General features: G+C 41.0%; 2 protein-coding genes across 5 annotated transcripts in view; both read left to right on the top strand.

The window, feature by feature from the left end:
- fynb (FYN proto-oncogene, Src family tyrosine kinase b) overlaps window positions 1-12,139 on the top strand; it is a 92,238-nt gene extending 80,099 nt beyond the window's left edge. For 2 of the 4 annotated variants that reach the window (XM_047387803.1, XM_047387804.1), the window contains 7 exons: window positions 1,547-1,711; window positions 2,029-2,184; window positions 3,385-3,564; window positions 5,235-5,311; window positions 6,271-6,424; window positions 8,579-8,710; window positions 10,698-12,139. In XM_047387803.1, coding sequence (XP_047243759.1) covers window positions 1,547-1,711; window positions 2,029-2,184; window positions 3,385-3,564; window positions 5,235-5,311; window positions 6,271-6,424; window positions 8,579-8,710; window positions 10,698-10,906 — 1,073 coding nt within the window. In that variant the 3' untranslated portion in view covers window positions 10,907-12,139. The remainder of the gene's footprint in view (window positions 1-1,546; window positions 1,712-2,028; window positions 2,185-3,384; window positions 3,565-5,234; window positions 5,312-6,270; window positions 6,425-8,578; window positions 8,711-10,697) is intronic. The other 2 variants (XM_047387806.1, XM_047387805.1) reach the window with 2 other exon arrangements.
- Window positions 12,140-15,367: 3,228 nt separating this feature from the next.
- On the top strand, window positions 15,368-18,845 carry LOC124881899 (probable G-protein coupled receptor 139). The gene is made up of 2 exons (XM_047387807.1): window positions 15,368-15,446; window positions 17,836-18,845. Exons 1-2 carry the CDS (start codon window positions 15,368-15,370, stop codon window positions 18,843-18,845), a joined length of 1,089 nt encoding a protein of 362 aa, XP_047243763.1.
- The last annotated feature ends 1,123 nt before the right edge of the window (window positions 18,846-19,968 follow it).

The raw sequence follows: 19,968 nt of genomic DNA, 5'->3' as shown, positions 1-19,968 counted from the left end.
TAAATGACTTAAAGCAGCTGGCCTGTATGTTTTTATTACATTTTAAAGTCCAGGATTCTGATGGACCTTTCCATACCAGCTTTCCAAATTCCCAAGAAATAGTTGAGGCGATGTGCAGACGTTTAAAGCTGACATCAGAGGTGGATTTCTTTAAGCTGCCACCTCTCCCTGGGCTCCGTTCTCACTCTTCCTGTGTGACAACAATCCTTACATTGGCAGGTTTTATAAGCAGAGTGAACACAGGGCTGTATTGATTGTTGAGTGGAGCTTAGGTGGCCCAGATGAGTTCTGATGGCCAGACTGCAGGCTTAATCCTCCCATGAGAGAGATGCAGGCCTTTATCTTTTCTTTACTGTTGAGTGCAAACACCTGAGGGCCCCATTATTGGTGGGTGGGGGTGGGTTACTCTCTAGATACCAGCGGAAACTCTGCGCTAATTCACTGGTTCAATCGATCCCGGGCAAACACTAGAGCGTTGTGCAGAGGAAAAGCTGCTGTTTGATTCCATGACCCAGCCAGCGTGTTGTCATCAGCTGATGTGAGGTCAGTGGAATGGAAACAGCCATGGCTGTTAATGCTTCATGTTTGACTGAACTACAGCTGCACATGAGCGAGAGCAGGATGTAATGTTCTCTTCACATCGATAAGAGGCAGTACCATAAAATGCACATGAGACAGAGCCATTAGTCAAGACAAGTGAGTGATAAACTAAATGTTTCCTGTAATGAGCAGAAGGAATTTTTCTTGCCAAGATTTTTCAGCTTGCACTTATAGTGCAGTTATTGAGTATTTTCCCTTATGTGCAGTTATTAAGTATTTGCCTTCATCAAATATATTTTGATATCAGATAAATATAACCTGAGTAAAACACCAAAAAATCTGTTTTCAAATGATGATTTTCTTTATTAAAGGAAAAAAGTTATCCAGACCGACCTGCCCTACTTGTTCAATTATAAATTATAAATTCCTCCCTGGTAATGTAAGACTTATTGTCAGGTAACGCTTCATGACAGGGCTGGTGCAGCCAGTTATTAGGTTTATGGGGTAATTACTTTTTCACATAGAGCCAGGTTGGTTTAGATAGCTGATCTTCTCTAATAAATGAAATCATTATTTGAAAACTGCTTTTTATATTTACTCAGGGTAAATCTATCTGATACTAAAATTAGCTTGATGATCTGAAACATTTAGGTGACAAAAAAGCAAACTGAAAAAATCTACAAGGGGGGGAATACTTCAACACCACTGTAAAATGTTCCTGACGCAGCTCCTGCAGGTTCATCACCTGCTGCTCCTGTTGGGGAGTAAAATCAATTCTTCTTCTTGCTGCCTCATTGTCCTGTTTGACTCTCTGACCTGGATTTGGTCCACGTTCCCTCCGGAATTTAACAAAAGGCTTTTGATTTCACTTTTGCTGTTTTTGCTCCTCTGTATTGTCTGATTCTTCTGTAGCTTTCATCCTCTGTTCCCAGCAGGACACTTTGCTAACTCTGTGCACATGTCTCCCTCTGCTCCTCTTTGTGTGTTGCTGCGTGGCGCGCTGCAGACCGAGCCGCGGGTCTGTGCTGTCGCTTGGTGGTTCCCTGCCACAAAGGGATGCCCCGCCTCGCCGACCTGTCGGTGAAAACCAAAGATGTGTGGGAGATCCCACGGGAGTCGCTGCAGCTCATCAAGCGCCTTGGGAACGGGCAGTTTGGGGAGGTCTGGATGGGTACGGATCTAGTCGCCTCTGGAGGACGAGGCCGCGTGGATGGGGGGCCACAAACAAGGAGCGGAGACACCAGACACACCTTAAAATACAAACAGATATTCTGTACTGGTTAAAAGGGAAAATGTGAAAACTGAGAAAATTATAAGATTATTACCCAGGAGTTCCTCCTGCCTGACCATTTCCTGTCTGAAGAAACAATGAGTGTGTCAGGAGATTTTGCTTTCCTAACAAAAATGGCCTCCTTCCATGTGAGCCTCAGTGCATGCTCCTCTCCCCCGTAGTTAACCCTTTGTGCCTTGCCTTCCTCCCCCCTGTAGAGAGTGCGGATGGTTTGTGCTTTAATTTAACGGGTGTGTGCATGAACTACATCCCTGACACTGTGGGCTTGAGTCATGATGCCTGGGAGATCAGCAGAGACGCACTTAAGATGGAAGTACAGCTGGGGACAGGATGTTTTGCTGAAGTTTTTTACGGTAAGAGAATCTAAAAAGTCTCCTTTCTAAATCGTTACTCAGGAACTCTCTCTGATACAGTGGTTGGAGGCTTTCAGGCATTCAGCAATATGCCCTCCTCGCTGCAACCAGTGCCTTGCAAATGATCTACACCTCTTCAACTTTTTCACATGTTGACATGGAACATAACTGAAGTGAGGGGCTTGCATTTGTTTTTAGCACGCTGTAGAACCACCTTTCACTGCAGTTCCAGATGCAAGTCTTGTGGTATTCTCTTCCACCTTTTCACATCTAGAGACTGAGGTTTTTGCCCCGTTCTTCTTTGTCAAAACATTTTAATGTATTATGTATGAAATACATAATACATAAAATACATACTCGTTTTTGGTTGTAATGAGTCAAAATGTGAAAAGGTTCAAGGGGTGTGAATACTTTTGCAAAGCATTGTGATTGTATAAATATGTCAACACTTCAGGGAGGAGAAGTGGTCAGCTTGGGTCTTCTCCCAGAAGACACCCAGCCTGTTTGATCAGCAGGAGACCTTCATACAGCCACTCAGCTCACAGAAGCTTGCTGTCATAAGGACCCTAATTACTAAATAAATCCCTCTGATAGTCCATGCCATACTAATACCCTCACTCCACACTGCATGTTTGACTCACAGAGTGAGATCAGTGGAGAAACTCCCTACTGCACTCATTCCATGAGATACAGATGTTCTAGGTTACGTTTTAATTATTCTAGCAGAGATGATTTCTTCCCACATTGGTGCATTGTGATTCCCGCTAGATCTTGTGCTATCCCAGGGTTCCTACACAGTCTTAAAGTATGGAAACAAAATAAACTGTGTGTGTTTCCAGAGTCTTTACTTTGTTGTCTTTTTAGAACAGACACAATTAAAGGTCAATTTAAGCATGCATTTTAAGCAGAAGGACACATTTTTAAAGTAGTTGTACTTGAAGAAGGTAAATTTGGGTCTGGAAAAGTCTTGAATTTGGATATGGAAAACATGTGGGAACCCTGTTCACAGTGTACCTTGGTTTGTATTTCATGTCTACCTCATTGTCATAGAAAAACCCCACCCCCAGCCCCCTGCTCTCCTCACGCATGTGTGCCTTCCACCTCCTTGCGTTAGACAGCAGGGCTGTCGAGTGAGACTTTGTTGAATGGCAGCTGATGTTTCTGCTGTGCTGATCCCAGCATTTTTGTGCATGTAACCAGGAACATGGAACGGCACCACTAAAGTGGCGGTGAAGACGCTGAAGCCTGGCACCATGTCCCCAGAGTCGTTCCTGGAGGAGGCTCAGATCATGAAGAAGCTCCGCCATGACAAGCTGGTGCAGCTGTACGCCGTGGTGTCTGAGGAGCCCATTTACATCGTTACAGAGTACATGAGCAAAGGTATATTAACACATGTGAATGCAACTCCCGTGTCTCCATGTTTTGTTGTCATGGAGATTTCTATTGTTACAGCTGTTCATCCTCTCTTCTGTTTTATGGTAGTTGCACTGTGGAGGATCATTACGTATTTAGTAAATATTTAGTAAAACGAACTAGTTAGATTCAGGTCTTGTAGGGTGTAAATTTAACTTCGCTCCTTGTTTGTATATTTCCTGCTCTACAAAGAAGAAAAAATGAATGTTCCATTCTTTTAGTGCATACCAGTATTCTTTTCCTTTATATACATCTCTGGATTAAACAATCTCTTCATTTATATGAGCAAAAACGACTTTGAGGGTGCTGACCAGGAAAGTAGCCTCCACTCCAAAGCTAACCTTTCTGACTCAACTGAAATGTGTCCGCATGAACAAGCCAAATGCATTCTGGTGAAAAGTTTAAAGCTGAACAAGACAGATTTGGTCACAGTTATTAGAAGTATGTTTGAAGGAGTCTAGTTGCGGCATTTAAACCTAAGAACACAGTAGCAGCTTTCAAGCATGGTATTGGTAGCATCATGCTGCGGTGCTGTTTTTACACTCAGAGGGGCGGGTGTTTTACAGGAGGTGGATGGAAGAAGGAGAACAGCCTCCAAGGAATTGATCCTGTAAACAATATAATCTCTATCTGTGATCAGACTTCAGCCATGCTGAACGTTTTTGGAACTGCAGCTGCCATTTATTACAACATTTAGCATTGACAATGACCCCACTCTTACTCCTAATAATAAACGGGTAGATGTCTTTATTTCATAGTTGGCACGATATAGAATATTGCTGCCCTGCATAACTCCAAAGCCAGTTCAATTACGTAGTTTTTTTACGTATGTAGTTTGCCAGGAAGTAGAACTGTTAATAATCAATAAATCAATCTCCCTTAATAGAAAATGAATATAAGTTACATTAACCTTCAACATTAATTCTTGAGTGCATCTGCTGGAGCAAACAGAAAGACTCGAGTCTGAACATCATCATCTGAGGACCAAAAAGACATTGGATTGTTTAACCTTTACCCAAAGCTGCTGTTTGATACACCAGCCCAATAAGAAGTAGAAAACAATGTCCCCTGGCAGACTCTGTGAAGTCAATTTCATTTAATCCGAGCTGTTTTTGTTTCTCTGCAGTGCGCTAACTGCTCCGGTGTGGTTAAACAGACTGGAGATCATTAACAACACCAAAGCAGTAATTTTCAGAAACCACACAAGAAAGAGCCGTGGAGGTTCCTGACTCACCAGATCACGCATGAAGGGAAACTTTGATGTGCATCATCGTGTCTGATGAACATCCATTTCTGTAGACTTAAATGTTAAAGAGTGTCATTTTAAAACAAGCTGAAGCAATGTAAAGCTTTCTGAATGAAGTGTTAATAAAGCAACCAATCCTGTTTTACCTTGGAGCTTTCACTGCTTTGATGAGCTGAAGCAGACAGTCCAAACCCCTCAGATTCAGTCATTGTTACATGCGGTTTGTACAAGCTGAAAAAGGACACCAATGACTTTATCAGCTATCTGTGTGTCATTCAGTGTTAATGTTTCTTTTGTGCCTTGTTTTTATGTTTTGTTTTAACCACCATGTGAAGCCAAAGACAAATTTACACGTGTAGACAATAAAGCTTAACGTGTTTCTGTGCTGCAGGGAGCCTACTGGACTTCTTGAAGGACGGAGAGGGACGAGCACTAAAACTTCCAAACCTGGTGGACATGGCAGCACAGGTGTGTCTCGTGTTCTTCTGTGCTGATGATTTCACATTCAAATTTCCAAATATATTTATACGTATAAAATAACTTGAAAGAATATTCATAGGGTTTGAACTTTTGCCCACTTTGTCAGGTTGCGACCACAAACATCTGTTTTTTGTACAGATGGACCAACACAAAGTAGCCCATAATTGTAAAGTGGAAGGAGAAGTTTTCAAAATTTTAGAGTTCTGCTTTGTGTGAATTCATCTCAGTATAAAAGCACATTGGGACAATGGATTCACAAGACAACTACAGTGTACTCTTCAAATCTGGCCTTTATGGAAGAGTGTGAAGAAGACAGCCATTTTTAACACAAACTTTAGGAGTCCTGTTACGGTTGCTACGTGGAAGGTGCCAGGTTGAAGTTTCTGGCCGACATTCAAAATGCTTTGTGTAGTAGAAAACCAACAATAACATGAGGTCAACTGAGACTGGGGGTGGAGGTTCAGGTACCAGCAGGACAACAAGCCTAAACTGAACCAGCGTACAAAAATGGTTTGGATTGAGGCATATTCATGTGTTCAAATGGCCTAGTTAAAGTCCAGTTCTAAATCCAATTCAGAATCTGTGTTTGGATTTGAAAAAAGATGTTCAGAGATGCTGTCCAACCATTCTGATGAGTCAGTTACAGGGATGCTTGGTTTTCTTTAATATGTTTTATTTTGTTGGAAGCTGATTGCACCCACTATCATCACCATATCATAAAATGTCCCATGTAAGATTTACAGTTCCCCTGTTTCTTTTGTGGAGGTTCTTGAAGCTCTGACTCCAGCTGCAGTCCACAACTTCTGAATCTCACCAAAACTCTTGAATGTGCTTTGCTTCACAATCCTCTCAGTGCTGCAGCTAACCCCATTGCTTGTGTACTTTTTTCTACTAGACTTTTTTTTCCTTCCACTCAACTTTTTCCATGCATTTTTTCTGTGCTTCAGGTGGCAGCAGGCATGGCCTACATCGAGAGAATGAACTACATCCACAGAGACCTTCGGTCCGCTAACATCCTGGTAGGGGACAACCTGGTGTGCAAGATTGCCGACTTCGGACTGGCCCGGTTAATCGAGGACAATGAGTACACGGCTCGACAAGGTGGGAATTCCCTTGCTTCTCTCGCATTAACACACACTAATGCTGCCTGAATGCATTAGATCACATGGAGAAAATCCTTTCAGATGGATAAAAAGGGAAGCACATCCACATTAATGCAAAAAGTCAGTAAACCAGCCACCAGATCTCAATATTTGCTCACCATAACACTAAAACAGAACATCCTCCTCCCCTTAGAAACTGATTTTAAAAGGCTTTTCGCCTGCTATCTGGGGTTAATGGAGCTTTAGATATTTTTTTGTCTTCTAATAGGATTAACTAAGAAGAAGTAACAAGTATTTTTTGTCATTGAGAATCAAACTATGATTGGCTATGATTGGAGTCATCATCTTGAAGACTCAGGCCTCCTCTGCAGCTGACAGATGCTGCAAGCTGGCGTTCAGGCCAACATGTTTGTATGCGACCTTAGGAGGGTTGAATGAATGTTGGAAACTGTAAGAAATAACAATGTCAAATTGCTTCAGTCGGACATCAACTGTGCAGAAACACACAGCAGATTCCACACCATGTCTATTAAACAGAGATAGAGCCTGGGCTTGTACAACCTCCTTATGCAGCTGGAACGTCATCAGTGTGTCTTGTGACTGTGGAAGAAATTTGGCCCACTTTTATGTCCAACATTGCAGCAGTTGAATGAGCTCTTTTAAACGTTTGCCAGAAAATTATGCCCTATTATTGTCTGCCTGTTCCTTCTTTTACCTCTCTGCAAGCGTACCGTGCCTTGCTAATTACGCCTTCCACTGAACTTTAACAAATTCTGTAAAATTACCGCCACAGGCTTTAATGTATGTTTTGGGATTTTAGTGGTTCTCTAGTGTAGTGGAAGGAAAATGACACATGGTTTTCAAATGTTTTTACAAATAAAAACTGAAAAGTGAAGATCAAGGTTATGACTCAGTGTTGAAAATCATTTTCCAAGCCTGGAAAAGAAAAAGGAAAATTTAGTATAGAAAAGAAATACGTTTCCAGACTTTCATTTTTATTTCAGTATTTTGAAAAAAACGCAAAGGTCAAAAAAAGTATTTTTGACTTTAAACATGGAAAATATCTACAATTATTTATTTATTTATTTTATTTGATTAAACATTTGTCTGAACCCTAGATTTTGTCCTGTGTTTCTGTGTTGCCCTGTGATGGTTTGGCGAGCTGAACGAATAGACTGGTGGATGTATGTTTAGGCTTGTTGTCTGGCTAGAAGTTGAACTTCCGCCTCACTCTCAAGTCTTCTACAACCTCTAACAGGGTTTATTCCAGGATTTTCCCGTATTTACCCCCATACGTGTCCCCGTTAACTCAGCCTCCCCATGCCTACTAAAGAGAATCATCCCCACAGTGCAACATGATGATGGCAGCATCATACTGCAGGGATGATTCTGTGTTCAGGCTGTTGTGCACTGTTTTCTACCACACAGAATTAAGCATGTAGGCATAAAAGTAGAATTTTAGTCTCATCTATTTGTGCGTGTGCTGTGTTCCCTACATGGTTCCTGGCGAACTGTAAAGAGGACGTCTTATAGTTTTGTTTCAGCAACGAGTTTCATATTGCCCCTCTTCCATAAAGGTCAGATTTTGTGGAGTGCCCGACTAATAATTGTGCCAACAGATTGTCTCACCTCTGCTCTTCTCAAACAAACCTTTGAGGCCTTCATAGAACAGCTGTGTTTATACTGAGATTAAATTATGCCCAGGTGATATCGGAAGCCAGTAGGTTGCACTGGATTTTATTTATCAGAGTAAAGAGAGCTGAAAACAAAAACATGCAACAGGTTGTAAACCAATTTTTTAAACATTCATCCTTTTCCTTTTCATACTTTGTGTTTGAGTTCTGTGACATGAAATCCCAATAAGATACACTAGAGTCTGTAGTTATTATGTGATAAAATATAAAAAGCTACATTGATAGGTCCAATGGTGTGAATACCTTTCCAGGCTGTACAGACTCTTGTGTGTGTCAGTAAAAAGAAGGAGTTCTTATATCAATTTCTTACTGTCTGAGTGTAAACTGAGTGTCTTTACTCTGTTTGCTTAAATCAGTGCAAATTGCTTCATTAGAGGGCAGATGGTCCTAGCTAAAATTGAGAAACTTTACTTTTGAAGTTTATTTTTGTATAATCTGTTATCTTTTTTTGTTTTTAGGAGCTAAGTTTCCCATCAAGTGGACCGCCCCGGAGGCTGCACTGTACGGCAGGTTCACCATCAAGTCAGACGTGTGGTCGTTCGGCATCTTGTTGACGGAGCTGGTCACCAAGGGCCGCGTGCCTTACCCAGGTGAGAGGGCCCAGCTCATCGCTCCACCTTCACTGAACGTGTTGATTAAATGGCCCAATAGGAAAAATCTGTGCTGTACAGAACACAGAGCTGTTACCAAAGCACACACTGTACCATCCACCCCTTTCTGCTGTTTATGGCAGTAAAAGCTTCTTTTCAGCTTGAGTAAGCTTTGTCTCACTGCCAGAAGAAGACTGAGAGATAACACTTAATTGCTGCCTCTGGCCTGTGAGACAGCTTCATTTAACAGAAACAGAGAGAGGAAGACATCACAGCCTGTCCCAGGGCTGGCTGTGTGTATCTCATGCTAGGAGGGAGGTAGGGTGGTGGTGATGATCCTGTTGGACTGACTGTGCTGCAGGGAGAGGTGAGGAAGGTTAACACACACAGCTCCTCAGCTACTGGCTCATTAAAAGGCTCTGATGAGCTGTGATCCACACACAGCAGACATCATTCACTGGAAACCTGCTTGTCCTTTAGGTCTGTTTCTACGATAAAACAAGAACAATCCCTGACACTGAACACATAAAATGGAAAGAAATGCATTGTTATCGCCTTTCATGCTAATGGTACTTAGCATCCCACTGTTTTTTCTAACTTGCAGCTAGAACAAGCTCAGTTGTCGCACCATTCCCATTCTGTGCTCCAACATCTGTCGCAAATCAAAGTCACTGGTGGACAGAAACGGTCTCATTGATTAAGGTGCATTGTCCTGCCACAAGACATGGAGAGACCACAGCAAACAGGCTCTGGTCAGATGAGACAAAAATTAAATACTTATGGCCCTGATCATAAAAAATCCCAAAAAGCAGCACTAAATTGCTTGTCCAAAATAAAAACTCCACTTGCAATAAGTGGGGGTGTTGCGTGCGATTTTCAAAGATTGTGCATGCAATGGATAACAGCTGCAAAAGAGGTGCAGACCACCCTACTTAAATGAGGAAATTGCGTGTGCTACTGTCAAGTTGCTACTGCCCCCAGTGGAACTAGAGGAAAAAACAGATCCTCTCTGCTGTGTTGCTTGAAAGATGCAGTTGTTGTTATACTGCGTAATTATGAATGGTCCAGTTGCTGATTTTTTTCCCTTCGGTTCCATTCTGCATCTTGCTTTTCTGGACAGTTAACCTTTGTTGTCACTATTCACAGCAGCAGGTTTGCCATTGCACCCTCTGCCCTGACGAGATTATTTCTCCTCTGTTCATTTGAACAGGGGGCTTCTGAGTGTGTAATTGTGCATGCAGAAGGCTGAGTTTGAAGTTGTTCTGTGAGCAGATGCTTTGTGTTTGTGATGCAGAAGGACCCAGTGAGGCAAAGACTACATCCTGCTTGGCCTTTAATCAAAATATTGATTTATAGGCCACTGTGTAGGAGGCCAGAGCTTTGTTCAAAGTAGCGCGCGCCCTCCGCCATCGGTGCACACACAGGACAGCTGGTCAGTGTTGTTTCTAGGCTGACAACACCACAGGAGCGCGCACAGCTTGTTAACAGCAACAATATTCAAGCCCGAATGTAAGATTAGCAACATAAAAATAGTTTGTTGTAGGAGTTGACTAGCTGCATGTTATAGCTTTGCTAATTTAAAACATAACGCCACATCACTGTCCTGCAAAGAATGTAAATTGAATATTTTGTACCTAAAAATAAATTATTGTCCAATGATTTTACTGAATCAGTTTTTGTTAGTTTTGCAGATATTTTTACAATATAAAACGTGTTTGATTGTTTAAATTGTTTTTTGGAGACACAAAATAATTTTTCACAGTATAAACCCTCCCCTGGCACTGTTTTCTTCTCACATTGCTTCTCTGAACACCTGATTTGAAGGTTTCAATGAGTGCCCATGTGGGGGTGTATTTACGCACACAATCAGATCACCCAGGAGACATGATAATGCTCAGTTTGAACAAACATTAAAGCGTCTGCTATTGATCTGTTCTGGAGCCTGTGGCTGCCCTCACTCACCCCCTGCTCTCGTTTTGATTTCCAGGCATGAACAACCGTGAGGTTCTGGAGCAGGTGGAGCGAGGCTACAGGATGCCGTGCCCCCAGGACTGCCCCATCTCGATGCACGAGCTGATGCTGCAGTGCTGGAAGAAGGACGCAGAGGAGAGGCCCACATTCGAGTACCTGCAGGCCTTCTTGGAGGACTACTTCACAGCCACCGAGCCTCAGTACCAACCTGGGGATAATCTTTAAACACCTGCTGACCCCAAAAACCACCTGCTGACCCCCTCCACCCCACCCCTCAACCCTGCAACCCTCCAGGGCTCGGGATGACTCTGGCTGGGGCAGGACTGGCCCAAGAAGTGCTGTATTTAAATAAGAAAAAAAACTGTGGAGCAGCCAGCCTTTTTTTGTTTTAGGAATCTGTTCAGCTTCCTCAGCTCAGCTCGAGCATTTCAGATCCACATTCCTGAAAAAAACCCCTGACTCTCTGACTCGCTGGGTGTCTGAACTCTGCAGATGAAAGCTTACAGACTGGACCTAGTGGGGGTGCTCATGCGAAAAAATAATCTTTATTCTCTGTAAATAAGAAAAGCTTGTCTTAGTTTGTCCGCCTCTGTTCCAGATTTTATTTTTTTCCTGCACAAAAATAATAATGGAAATACCAGAGAGGAATGACGAGCACCTGAGCAGGCACCAAACAGTGCATGGTTCAGCTCCAGTGTTATTTTTTAAAATCTGATGCCATAGTATATTTTCTCTCATTTTTTTCTGTCTGAAAAAAACCTCATAAAACATCATCCCTACTTTTTTGATTTATTCAGTTGTTGTCTTATATGAGCTTCTTTAAGCAAGCTCGCTGCATTCCCACCCAGCCACATTGCTTCCTTTTGTCCTTTTGGGCCACGTGTGATTAGCAAGGAAGAATTTGCACGTTCTTCTCACTCATCTGAGTACTTTGGTCTATTGCACGTGTTTGTTTTTTGTTTGTTTTTTTTGAGAGAAGTTCATTTATGAAGAGGTCCAAGGCTCTTCAACTTTTCTCCTGCACACCATCCATCCATTACTTCAGGACTGCAGCTGATCATAAACCAGTTTACCTGCTGAGTTACTTCCCCTTTTCTAATTTCATGATATAAATTATGTACCAAGTCTTTATTTCAGGTGGTTCTTTAAAGGGTCATTGTAATATTTAGTCAGGAAAAGCTCGGGGACCAATTCAGGTATCTTGTGAAGAAGTCTGAAAGTGGACTTAGTAGAAATGAGTGGGATTCAGCCCAGAGAAGATCTGGTCTCATCACAGATGGTTTGATGACTGCTGGATATTCCTCATTTTTCAGTTGTACAGCTGAATGATTTTTAAGTGTGGCTAACCTCGCTCCTTTATATCTGACATTTCCATTTTTTTAACATTCTTGTTTTGTTAATTCAGTGACTTTTGGCGTTTGGAATTCGGGAAAAGACCAATAAACATTTTACACTCTTTCTGAGACTCATTTATGACTTTGTGGGCTGGAATTACAGTTGAAACCAAGTATTTACACTGAAAAAAAAACATCAGGTTTTTCTCACTGTATAAAATTAAATCAGGCTAAACTTCTTCTGTTTTATTTTAGTTAGAATGACCAAAATAATTTCTATTCGCTAAATGACAGAACAGAGACAAAGAATGTTTCAGAGAATCTTTTGTAACTTTCTTCAAATTCAGAAGCTTACATACTTTTTCTCAGTATTTGCGTAAAGTTCCCAGTCTGGCGGAATTTTGATCCATGTTTGAGGTGTTGCCATTAAACGCACCCACAGATGTGTGGTCCATTAAAGTCAGATATTTTAAAATAAGTAATCACAAGCTTACAAACTAAGATGTCATTATCTCTGACTTCCCAAGGTGTAGTATTTAAACTTCTGAACTTCTGAGTCCTTTATACAGAGACTAGTCCTTTTATGCAGCTGTTTTGGGTTCTAAAAACAGCTGTGTACAGTGACAGATTTCAAGTCACTGTAGCCGACTTGAAATCTGTATGATTCCATTGAATTGACTTTGTAAAGTGCCTTGAGATGACATGTGTTGTGAATTGGCACTATATAAATAAAACTGAATTTGATTATTACTGACCAGGCCATTTTCTGCATGTCTGCCCCCCCCCTCCCTTTTCCTGCCTTCTAAACTGTCCAATAAAGATTCATAGTCCCACAATCCAAAAACATGACTGTTAGGTTCATTGGTCTCTTAGGTATGATACTGGCGACCTGTCCACCTGCCTCTTGCCCAATGGCCCCTGGAGATAGTCACCAGCCTCCAGCAGGAGGAAAAACATACATCTCTGCAGAAACTACACGCAAAAAGTTGTCAAATCCAGCAAAGCATTCAATGCACACAAGAACACTAACAGCAACTGGATCTGACAAACTGCTCAGGATTGGTTCAGACTTGACTGGACTCTCTGTTGGCTTTGATGTTGTTTCTGGGTCTGCTGGGTCAGCATTCAGGTACAAAACTGCAATGGGAGCTTTCTGAGGAAGAGTCGACGATTTTCAACATTTAATCATTTTGTTGAATGACAAGACAAGATCACTTCAGAGTTTAACACAATAATTATTATTTGAAGTTAACTAATCATGGTTTATTTCAAATGGATTTGCTATATTTTTCAGTTGGTAAATAAAACAATTGATGTAAGGGATAAGTGTAATCACTAGCATTCAGACCGGACTTCTGCTTAACATAACACGTCAAGGCTTATAAAACCATTCATGCTCTGGAGGTTTGGAGACGCCACTGATGTGGAACAAGAAGTTGTTACTTATCTAAAAGCAAAACAAGGATATTTAAAATGCATGTGAAAGGTCAGATCTGTTACGCTCATGTGTAGATGTTCGCTTTTAGATATACCAAAAAGGAAAAGGAAATAGTGTGAACGCAGCTCTATAAACCAAAAATTCAATTTCTATTTTTCTTTTCTTCTTAATATAAAAACATAAAGGGAAGAGATTTGTGATAAATGATGGCTTGGCTTGTTACCCAGTTATAGTTGCAGAATACACTAACTGGGGTTTCTACCAGTTTTGGAGCTGGAAAAATGACTAAGAAATAGAAGAAGTAATACGAAAATTATACTGATCATGTAAATCTCCAGACCTTATTTGTTCAAGTTCTGCTGTAAGTGTTATGTGTTTCATTTCCCTAAATGGGAATTTTCCCTCCTTTGTTTGTCCTGAACTGATTTACCTTGTTTAATGGGCTGTGGGTGCACTCTTTACACCTTGTACCAGTATCAATCCAAAAGTCAAAGTTTACCAAGCAACAGGGCAGCTGTTCCCTGATTAAACAAACCATCTGATCAAGAGAGCAAAGCTGTGTTTCTAATTCTTTTTCTATCTGTCCAAACGTCTCCTGATTACTCTCATAAATATCTTGACTAGAAATAAATACAATTCAAACGAGACAGTCTTATCCTCATGCTGATTTTTTCACTGTTAAATGTGACCTAAAGTCCTCCTCAGCTCCTGTCAGTATTTGTAGGACTACACAACATCCCAGACATACACGATGAAACTGCTTCTATTTCCTGCGCTATCGAGTCGCAAAGCCACGACTGCTTTGATCCCTGTAGTGGCATCAGTCCTACTTGATATTTTTATATTCTCCTTCACAAACAAGAAACTAAAATTTGAATATTTGACCTAATGGGATGATACTTTTGAGGATTATGTGGACTATGGTCCATGGTATTGATTTGAGGCTTTTGATTTTAGATTTCATTATGTTTTAGATTTTATGAAGTTTGTTCGTTTTAGTCACAATGGTCAGGAAGAAGGACAAGTATGTATCCTGGGGAAAATATGACTAGCTCACCAGAAGCTCTGGTGGGAGTGGTTCAGCACCAAACACCCATCAAGCACAGGATCAAATAAATGATGCACCTTGAACACATGGCTGATTCCATCATTCTCTCCCTTTTCATGTGATCTAGCAATTAGCATCAGTTGGGGAACATATTCTTCCATTCAGCTATAAAGGGAATGAATCCCTCCTTCTGGGCCCTTCAGTCTGTTAGATCCCTCCTTCTCTTTAACAAAGCCTTGTACATATGGAGCCATAATCAGCCTGGAGGCACCTGTGTACAAGACCCCTTAATGGCATCTGCATAGCTTGAAGGAGCACCGCCCAAGGTCCAACAGGTTTGACTGATTTAAAACAATTAGAATATAAAAAATAAATAATATTTTCTGTTTGATTAGCCAGCTTTAGTTCAGATGATTTGAAAAGAACCATGAATAGTAAGTATGGTGGAAGAAAACCAAGCAATGATAAAGATATTAATGCCTATTTTTCTACTGGTATTGTGTAACAAAGCCAGAAGAGCTTCCCTAGTAGAAGCAAAAAATATTTCTATGGGAATTTACTCTGCTTCCTCCTCATTAGTCACATATAGATGAAAGCAACACTAGGAAAAATAATATTTTTTTCAAATGTTTTTATGAGTCATTAAGTAAATATGTTTTATATATAACCTCGTTAAGTTTCTTAGGTTATGGCTCAGCAAGAGGCTATGTAATATTAACTGTTTCAAAGACCTTAGAAATCATCTAAAAACTTTGGCCTTGGGATTTAGTATGTAAATTGTGTCTATGTGTATAAAAGGACTACATTTAATGAATGTATTTTTAATGGCTTTATTGCAGGTGTTACATGTACGAAGTGGATGAATGATGGAAGAAGCCAGTGTTGCTGTGTTTGTAACTGTGCAGAAAATCTACTACCCTTTACTTTGCATCGTGGGTATTCCAGGTTTGTCTTTATATACTATATAGCCTTTAGATTCATTACACACAGACTGATATACATTATATTGCCAAAAGTATTTCTGTCCACTTTTACATGTACATTGACTTTGATGACATCTTATTCTTAATCTAAAAGGTCCAATATGTTGAAGGACTCAACCTTGCCAGCAATAGCAACTTTAACTATTCCATAAATATCTTCAACAAGGTTTAGGAGTGTGTTCATAGTTAGTTGAGAAAACCAGAATTATAGCCTCTGTTCTAACTCATCCCAAAAGTGTTCTATAAGGTTGAGGTCAGAACTCTGTGCAGGCCTGTCAAGTTTATCCACACCAAACTTTATACACCTGCAGCCACCAGAATTAATTGATTTGGTGGTGACTTAATAGTTTTGGCAACATAGTGTATTTCAAATGTGTTTTCCTGTTTATTCTAATGATTATGGCTTATAGGTAATAAAACCTAAAATTTATAGGGCAAATAATAAAAGGATTTTTAATGAAAAAATATCAGCCACAAAGTCCTGGTCGGAAGCAATAAGATCTATAATTCCCAAAGAAGGCAAGGACCCCACAAATTGTTAATCTTACAGACCAATAAGTTTGCTCTGCTGCAATGTGAAAATTTTAACTAGAATACTGGCAAAGCAAATTCAAAAATGTATTCACACAATAGAAACATCAGACCAAACACTGTTTATATGGGGCATCTACAGATAAACAATATTAGAAGAACCTTAAATGTGATCTCTGTGGCAAGACAAAAAAAGGATCCTTCAATGCTTCTTAGCCTTGACGCTGAGAAAGCGTTTTAAAGGGTGGACTGGCAATACTTGGAGCACAGACTGACTGAAAAAAAAGGGCTTTCATTTGGATTTCATTAACTGGATTGCTCTGCTATATTCTGGACCCACGTCCAAAGTGCGAGTAAAAGGATACACCTCAAAGTACTTTGGTTTGAAAAGAGGATCTAGACAGGGATGTCCCCTTTCGCCCCTGTTATTTGCCATTAGTATTGAGCCCCTGGCAGAAAGTATATGGGCACACCCTAGAAGTCAGTAACAGCAGGAGGAGTGATCCATAAAATGTCATTATATGCAGATGATGTTATTTTGTATACTTCTGACTCTTTGAGTTCAATCTCTATGCTTATAACCAGTTTAAGAGAATTTGGGGAAATATCAGGCAACAAAGTTAATGAAACAAAGTCAGAGGCTATGATGTTGGTGGGCAAATGGCAAACAGAGATAGATAAAGAAGATAAAGAAGTTACTTTCAATTGGTCCAAAAAATGAGTCAAGTATTTGGTTGTGATGATTACATCACAAATATCACAGCTGTTTAACATAAATTATGGTAGACTAATCGCACAAATAAAGTCAAACTTGACTAGATGGCAGATTTTCCACTTTTCCCTACTAGGCAAAATAGAGAAAGCAATGAAGGGCAGCACAACTCAAATGTGGACAAAAGGGTTGTACAGAATGAGAAGACAAATTACATTAGTTTGGAGAACAATACCTGCCCGCTGGTGCCTCTTGAAAATATGCCACTTATGGAGAGAGAGAAAGAAATGGAAGGATCTACAAAACGAAAATGAATGGGTTGTCTGTACTCAAAGGGTTTTCTCCCTGGCAAGGAAGAAAATAGGAGCACCTATTACAATATCACGCATAGTGAAAATAGCTAAGATTGCTGACTTTTTTCCAAACAAATTGGACTCTGGGTATCGGAGATCGGCAGGGAAAGGATTAATAACAGTTTATCAGTTATTTAACTGAGAAACGTTTAAGTCATTTAATCAGCTACAGGACAAATATGGACAATGTTCTAAGCAGTTCTACCAGTACTTGCAACTAAGGGATCACCTTCCATCACACATGGAATGGCTTACTTTGAAACAACACCCATCACCTTTAAAAAGATTTATGATAAAATATGTGGAGGAAAATATTAAGAGGAAAATATCTACAAGCATTTACAAATACATTTCTCTGACAACTCTCTAGATTTAAAGCAAAAGTGGGAACCAGGAATGAATGTTGTGGTTGACAATGGGGAATGAGAGGAGGTTTGTGAAAAGGGTTATGAGACCACCCATAGTCCAGGGTGGAAAGAATTTGATTGGAAATTAAGAATGAAATTCTTCAAAACACCCTCCAGCACATCAAAACATGACAAAAATAGTATAAATCTATGCTGGAGAAGCTGCAATCAGACTGAAGAATTGTAAAGAATTGTAAAGAAATCATGGCTATCAGCACAGTAAGGCAGCTGTTTTCACCAGACAAACTGCTTTTGAATACAAGGGAAACAGAATTCCAGAAATAAAAGAACAGACATTTATGAGCTGATATCAATCATGGGACTTTTTGGTTTTGTGTTTCCTTCCAGCCAACCTCTTCACATTCTACATGATCTGTTTTCGTAAATGTGGAATGTCCAACACAGCCATCATTTACCTAAGCTGTCTGGCTATTGTAGACACCTTCTACTTGGTGTGGGTTATACTTCTGGACCTGACTCTGACCTTCTGGGTCCTGCAACCCTTCTGGCACTCCTACCCATGGTGTGGTATTCTTGGATTCTTACAGTACGGCTCTCTCTACAGCTCCTCCTGGATTGTGGTGGTGTTTACCATCGAACGCTACCTCGTCCTCAGAAGCACAGCTTCCAAACAGAACTTTTCTCAATCCTGGGTTACTAAAATGATCTGTACAGCTATTGTGCTGCTGTCCCACCTGGTGTCCGTGCCAATGGGCTGGATCAACATTGTCACGCCTGCAAACTTAACCATAGATGGAGAGAACATGACACTCCCTCGGTGTCGATATCGCAATCACACTTATTCTACAGTTACAGTGTGGATAGCTACCTTCCTCTCTGGAGGAGTCCCCATTGTGTTAGTCATCATATTCAACTACCTCATTGGGTACCATCTTTGCCGGGCCAGCAACCTCTTCACTAAGGAGGAACGTCGTTTCATGTATGGAAAGAACACCAGAGGTCCTATGAAGAGAACTATTTTCCTTCTGGGAACTGTCTCTGCAGCCTTTGTTGTACTTAGTCTGCCTCGCTTTGTCACATACTGCATCCTGAGGACCAGGTACAATGGTGAAAACTTCAACAGGAATGACTACAGCATTCCGATCAATGTAGCTGGGGACTTGGCTAACATGCTACAGAACCTCAACTCCACCACCAACTTTCTGCTCTACTGCATGGTCAGCCGCCGCTTCCGACAGGAGCTGGTTAAGACCATGACTTGCAAGGCAAAGACCCATGAGCTGAGTACTCTCCTGAACCACACTACTATGAAAGTTTTCTCAATTGTAAATCATAGAGCTTCACCATCCACCAACCCTATGACTGTGGTGCTAACCAGTCTCAAACAGACAGAATAGAAAACAACTAAATTCAAATGGATTTTGGCCTTCATAGACTCTCTCCCTCTGACTGAGTTGCCATGATAATGCCAACATGGGTTTTCATCCATTGCTCTAGTTCGCTGACTGAGAAAATTTAAACATCGAGATAAGGTCCAAAAATTAAATCCAAATCATTCAGATTTCAACATGCTGGCACATTCAGCATGAACACTAGATAAGATGAATGGTGGCATCACCAGTGGAGGGATTGTGTTACCAGGTAGTTACTGGAACATCCAACTGTCAGTGAAACAGTGAGTAAAGGTCACCAGGCACTAAGTACAGGGGTTGGACAATGAAATTGAAACACCTGTCATTTTAGTGTGGGAGGTTTCATGGCTAAATTGGACCAGCCTGGTAGCCAGTCTTCATTGATTGCACATTGCACCAGTAAGAGCAGAGTGTGAAGGTTCAATTAGCAGGGTAAGAGCACAGTTTTGCTGAAAATATTGAAATGCACACATTATGGGTGACATACCAGAGTTCAAAAGAGGACAAATTGTTGGTGCACGTCTTGCTGGCGCATCTGTGACCAAGACAGCAAGTCTTTGTGATGTATCAAGAGCCACGGTATCCAGGGTAATGTCAGCATACCACCAAGAAGGACGAACCACATCCAATAGGATTAACTGTGGACGCAAGAGGAATCTGTCTGAAAGGGATGTTCGGGTGCTAACCCGGATTGTATCCAAAAAACATAAAACTACGGCTGCCCAAATTACGGCAGAATTAAATGTGCACGTCAACTCTCCTGTTTCCACCAGAACTGTCCGTCGGGAGCTCCACAGGGTCAATATACACGGCCGGGCTGCTATAGCCAAACCTTTGGTCACTCATGCCAATGCCAAACATCGGTTTCAATGGTGCAAGAAGTGCAAATCTTGGGCTGTGGACAATGTGAAACATGTATTGTTCTCTGATGAGTCCACCTTTACTGTTTTCCCCACATCCGGGAGAGTTACGTTGTGCAGAAGCCCCAAAGAAGTGTACCACCCAGACTGTTGCATGCCCAGAGTGAAGCATGGGGGTGGATCAGTGATGGTTTGGGCTGCCATATCATATGGTATTCCCTTGGCCCAATACTTGTGCTAGATGGGCG

This window comes from Girardinichthys multiradiatus, chromosome 15 (assembly GCF_021462225.1).
Source record: "Girardinichthys multiradiatus isolate DD_20200921_A chromosome 15, DD_fGirMul_XY1, whole genome shotgun sequence".
NCBI classification, from domain to species: domain Eukaryota; kingdom Metazoa; phylum Chordata; class Actinopteri; order Cyprinodontiformes; family Goodeidae; genus Girardinichthys; species Girardinichthys multiradiatus.
This window is presented reverse-complemented; position numbering and strand designations above follow the sequence as displayed.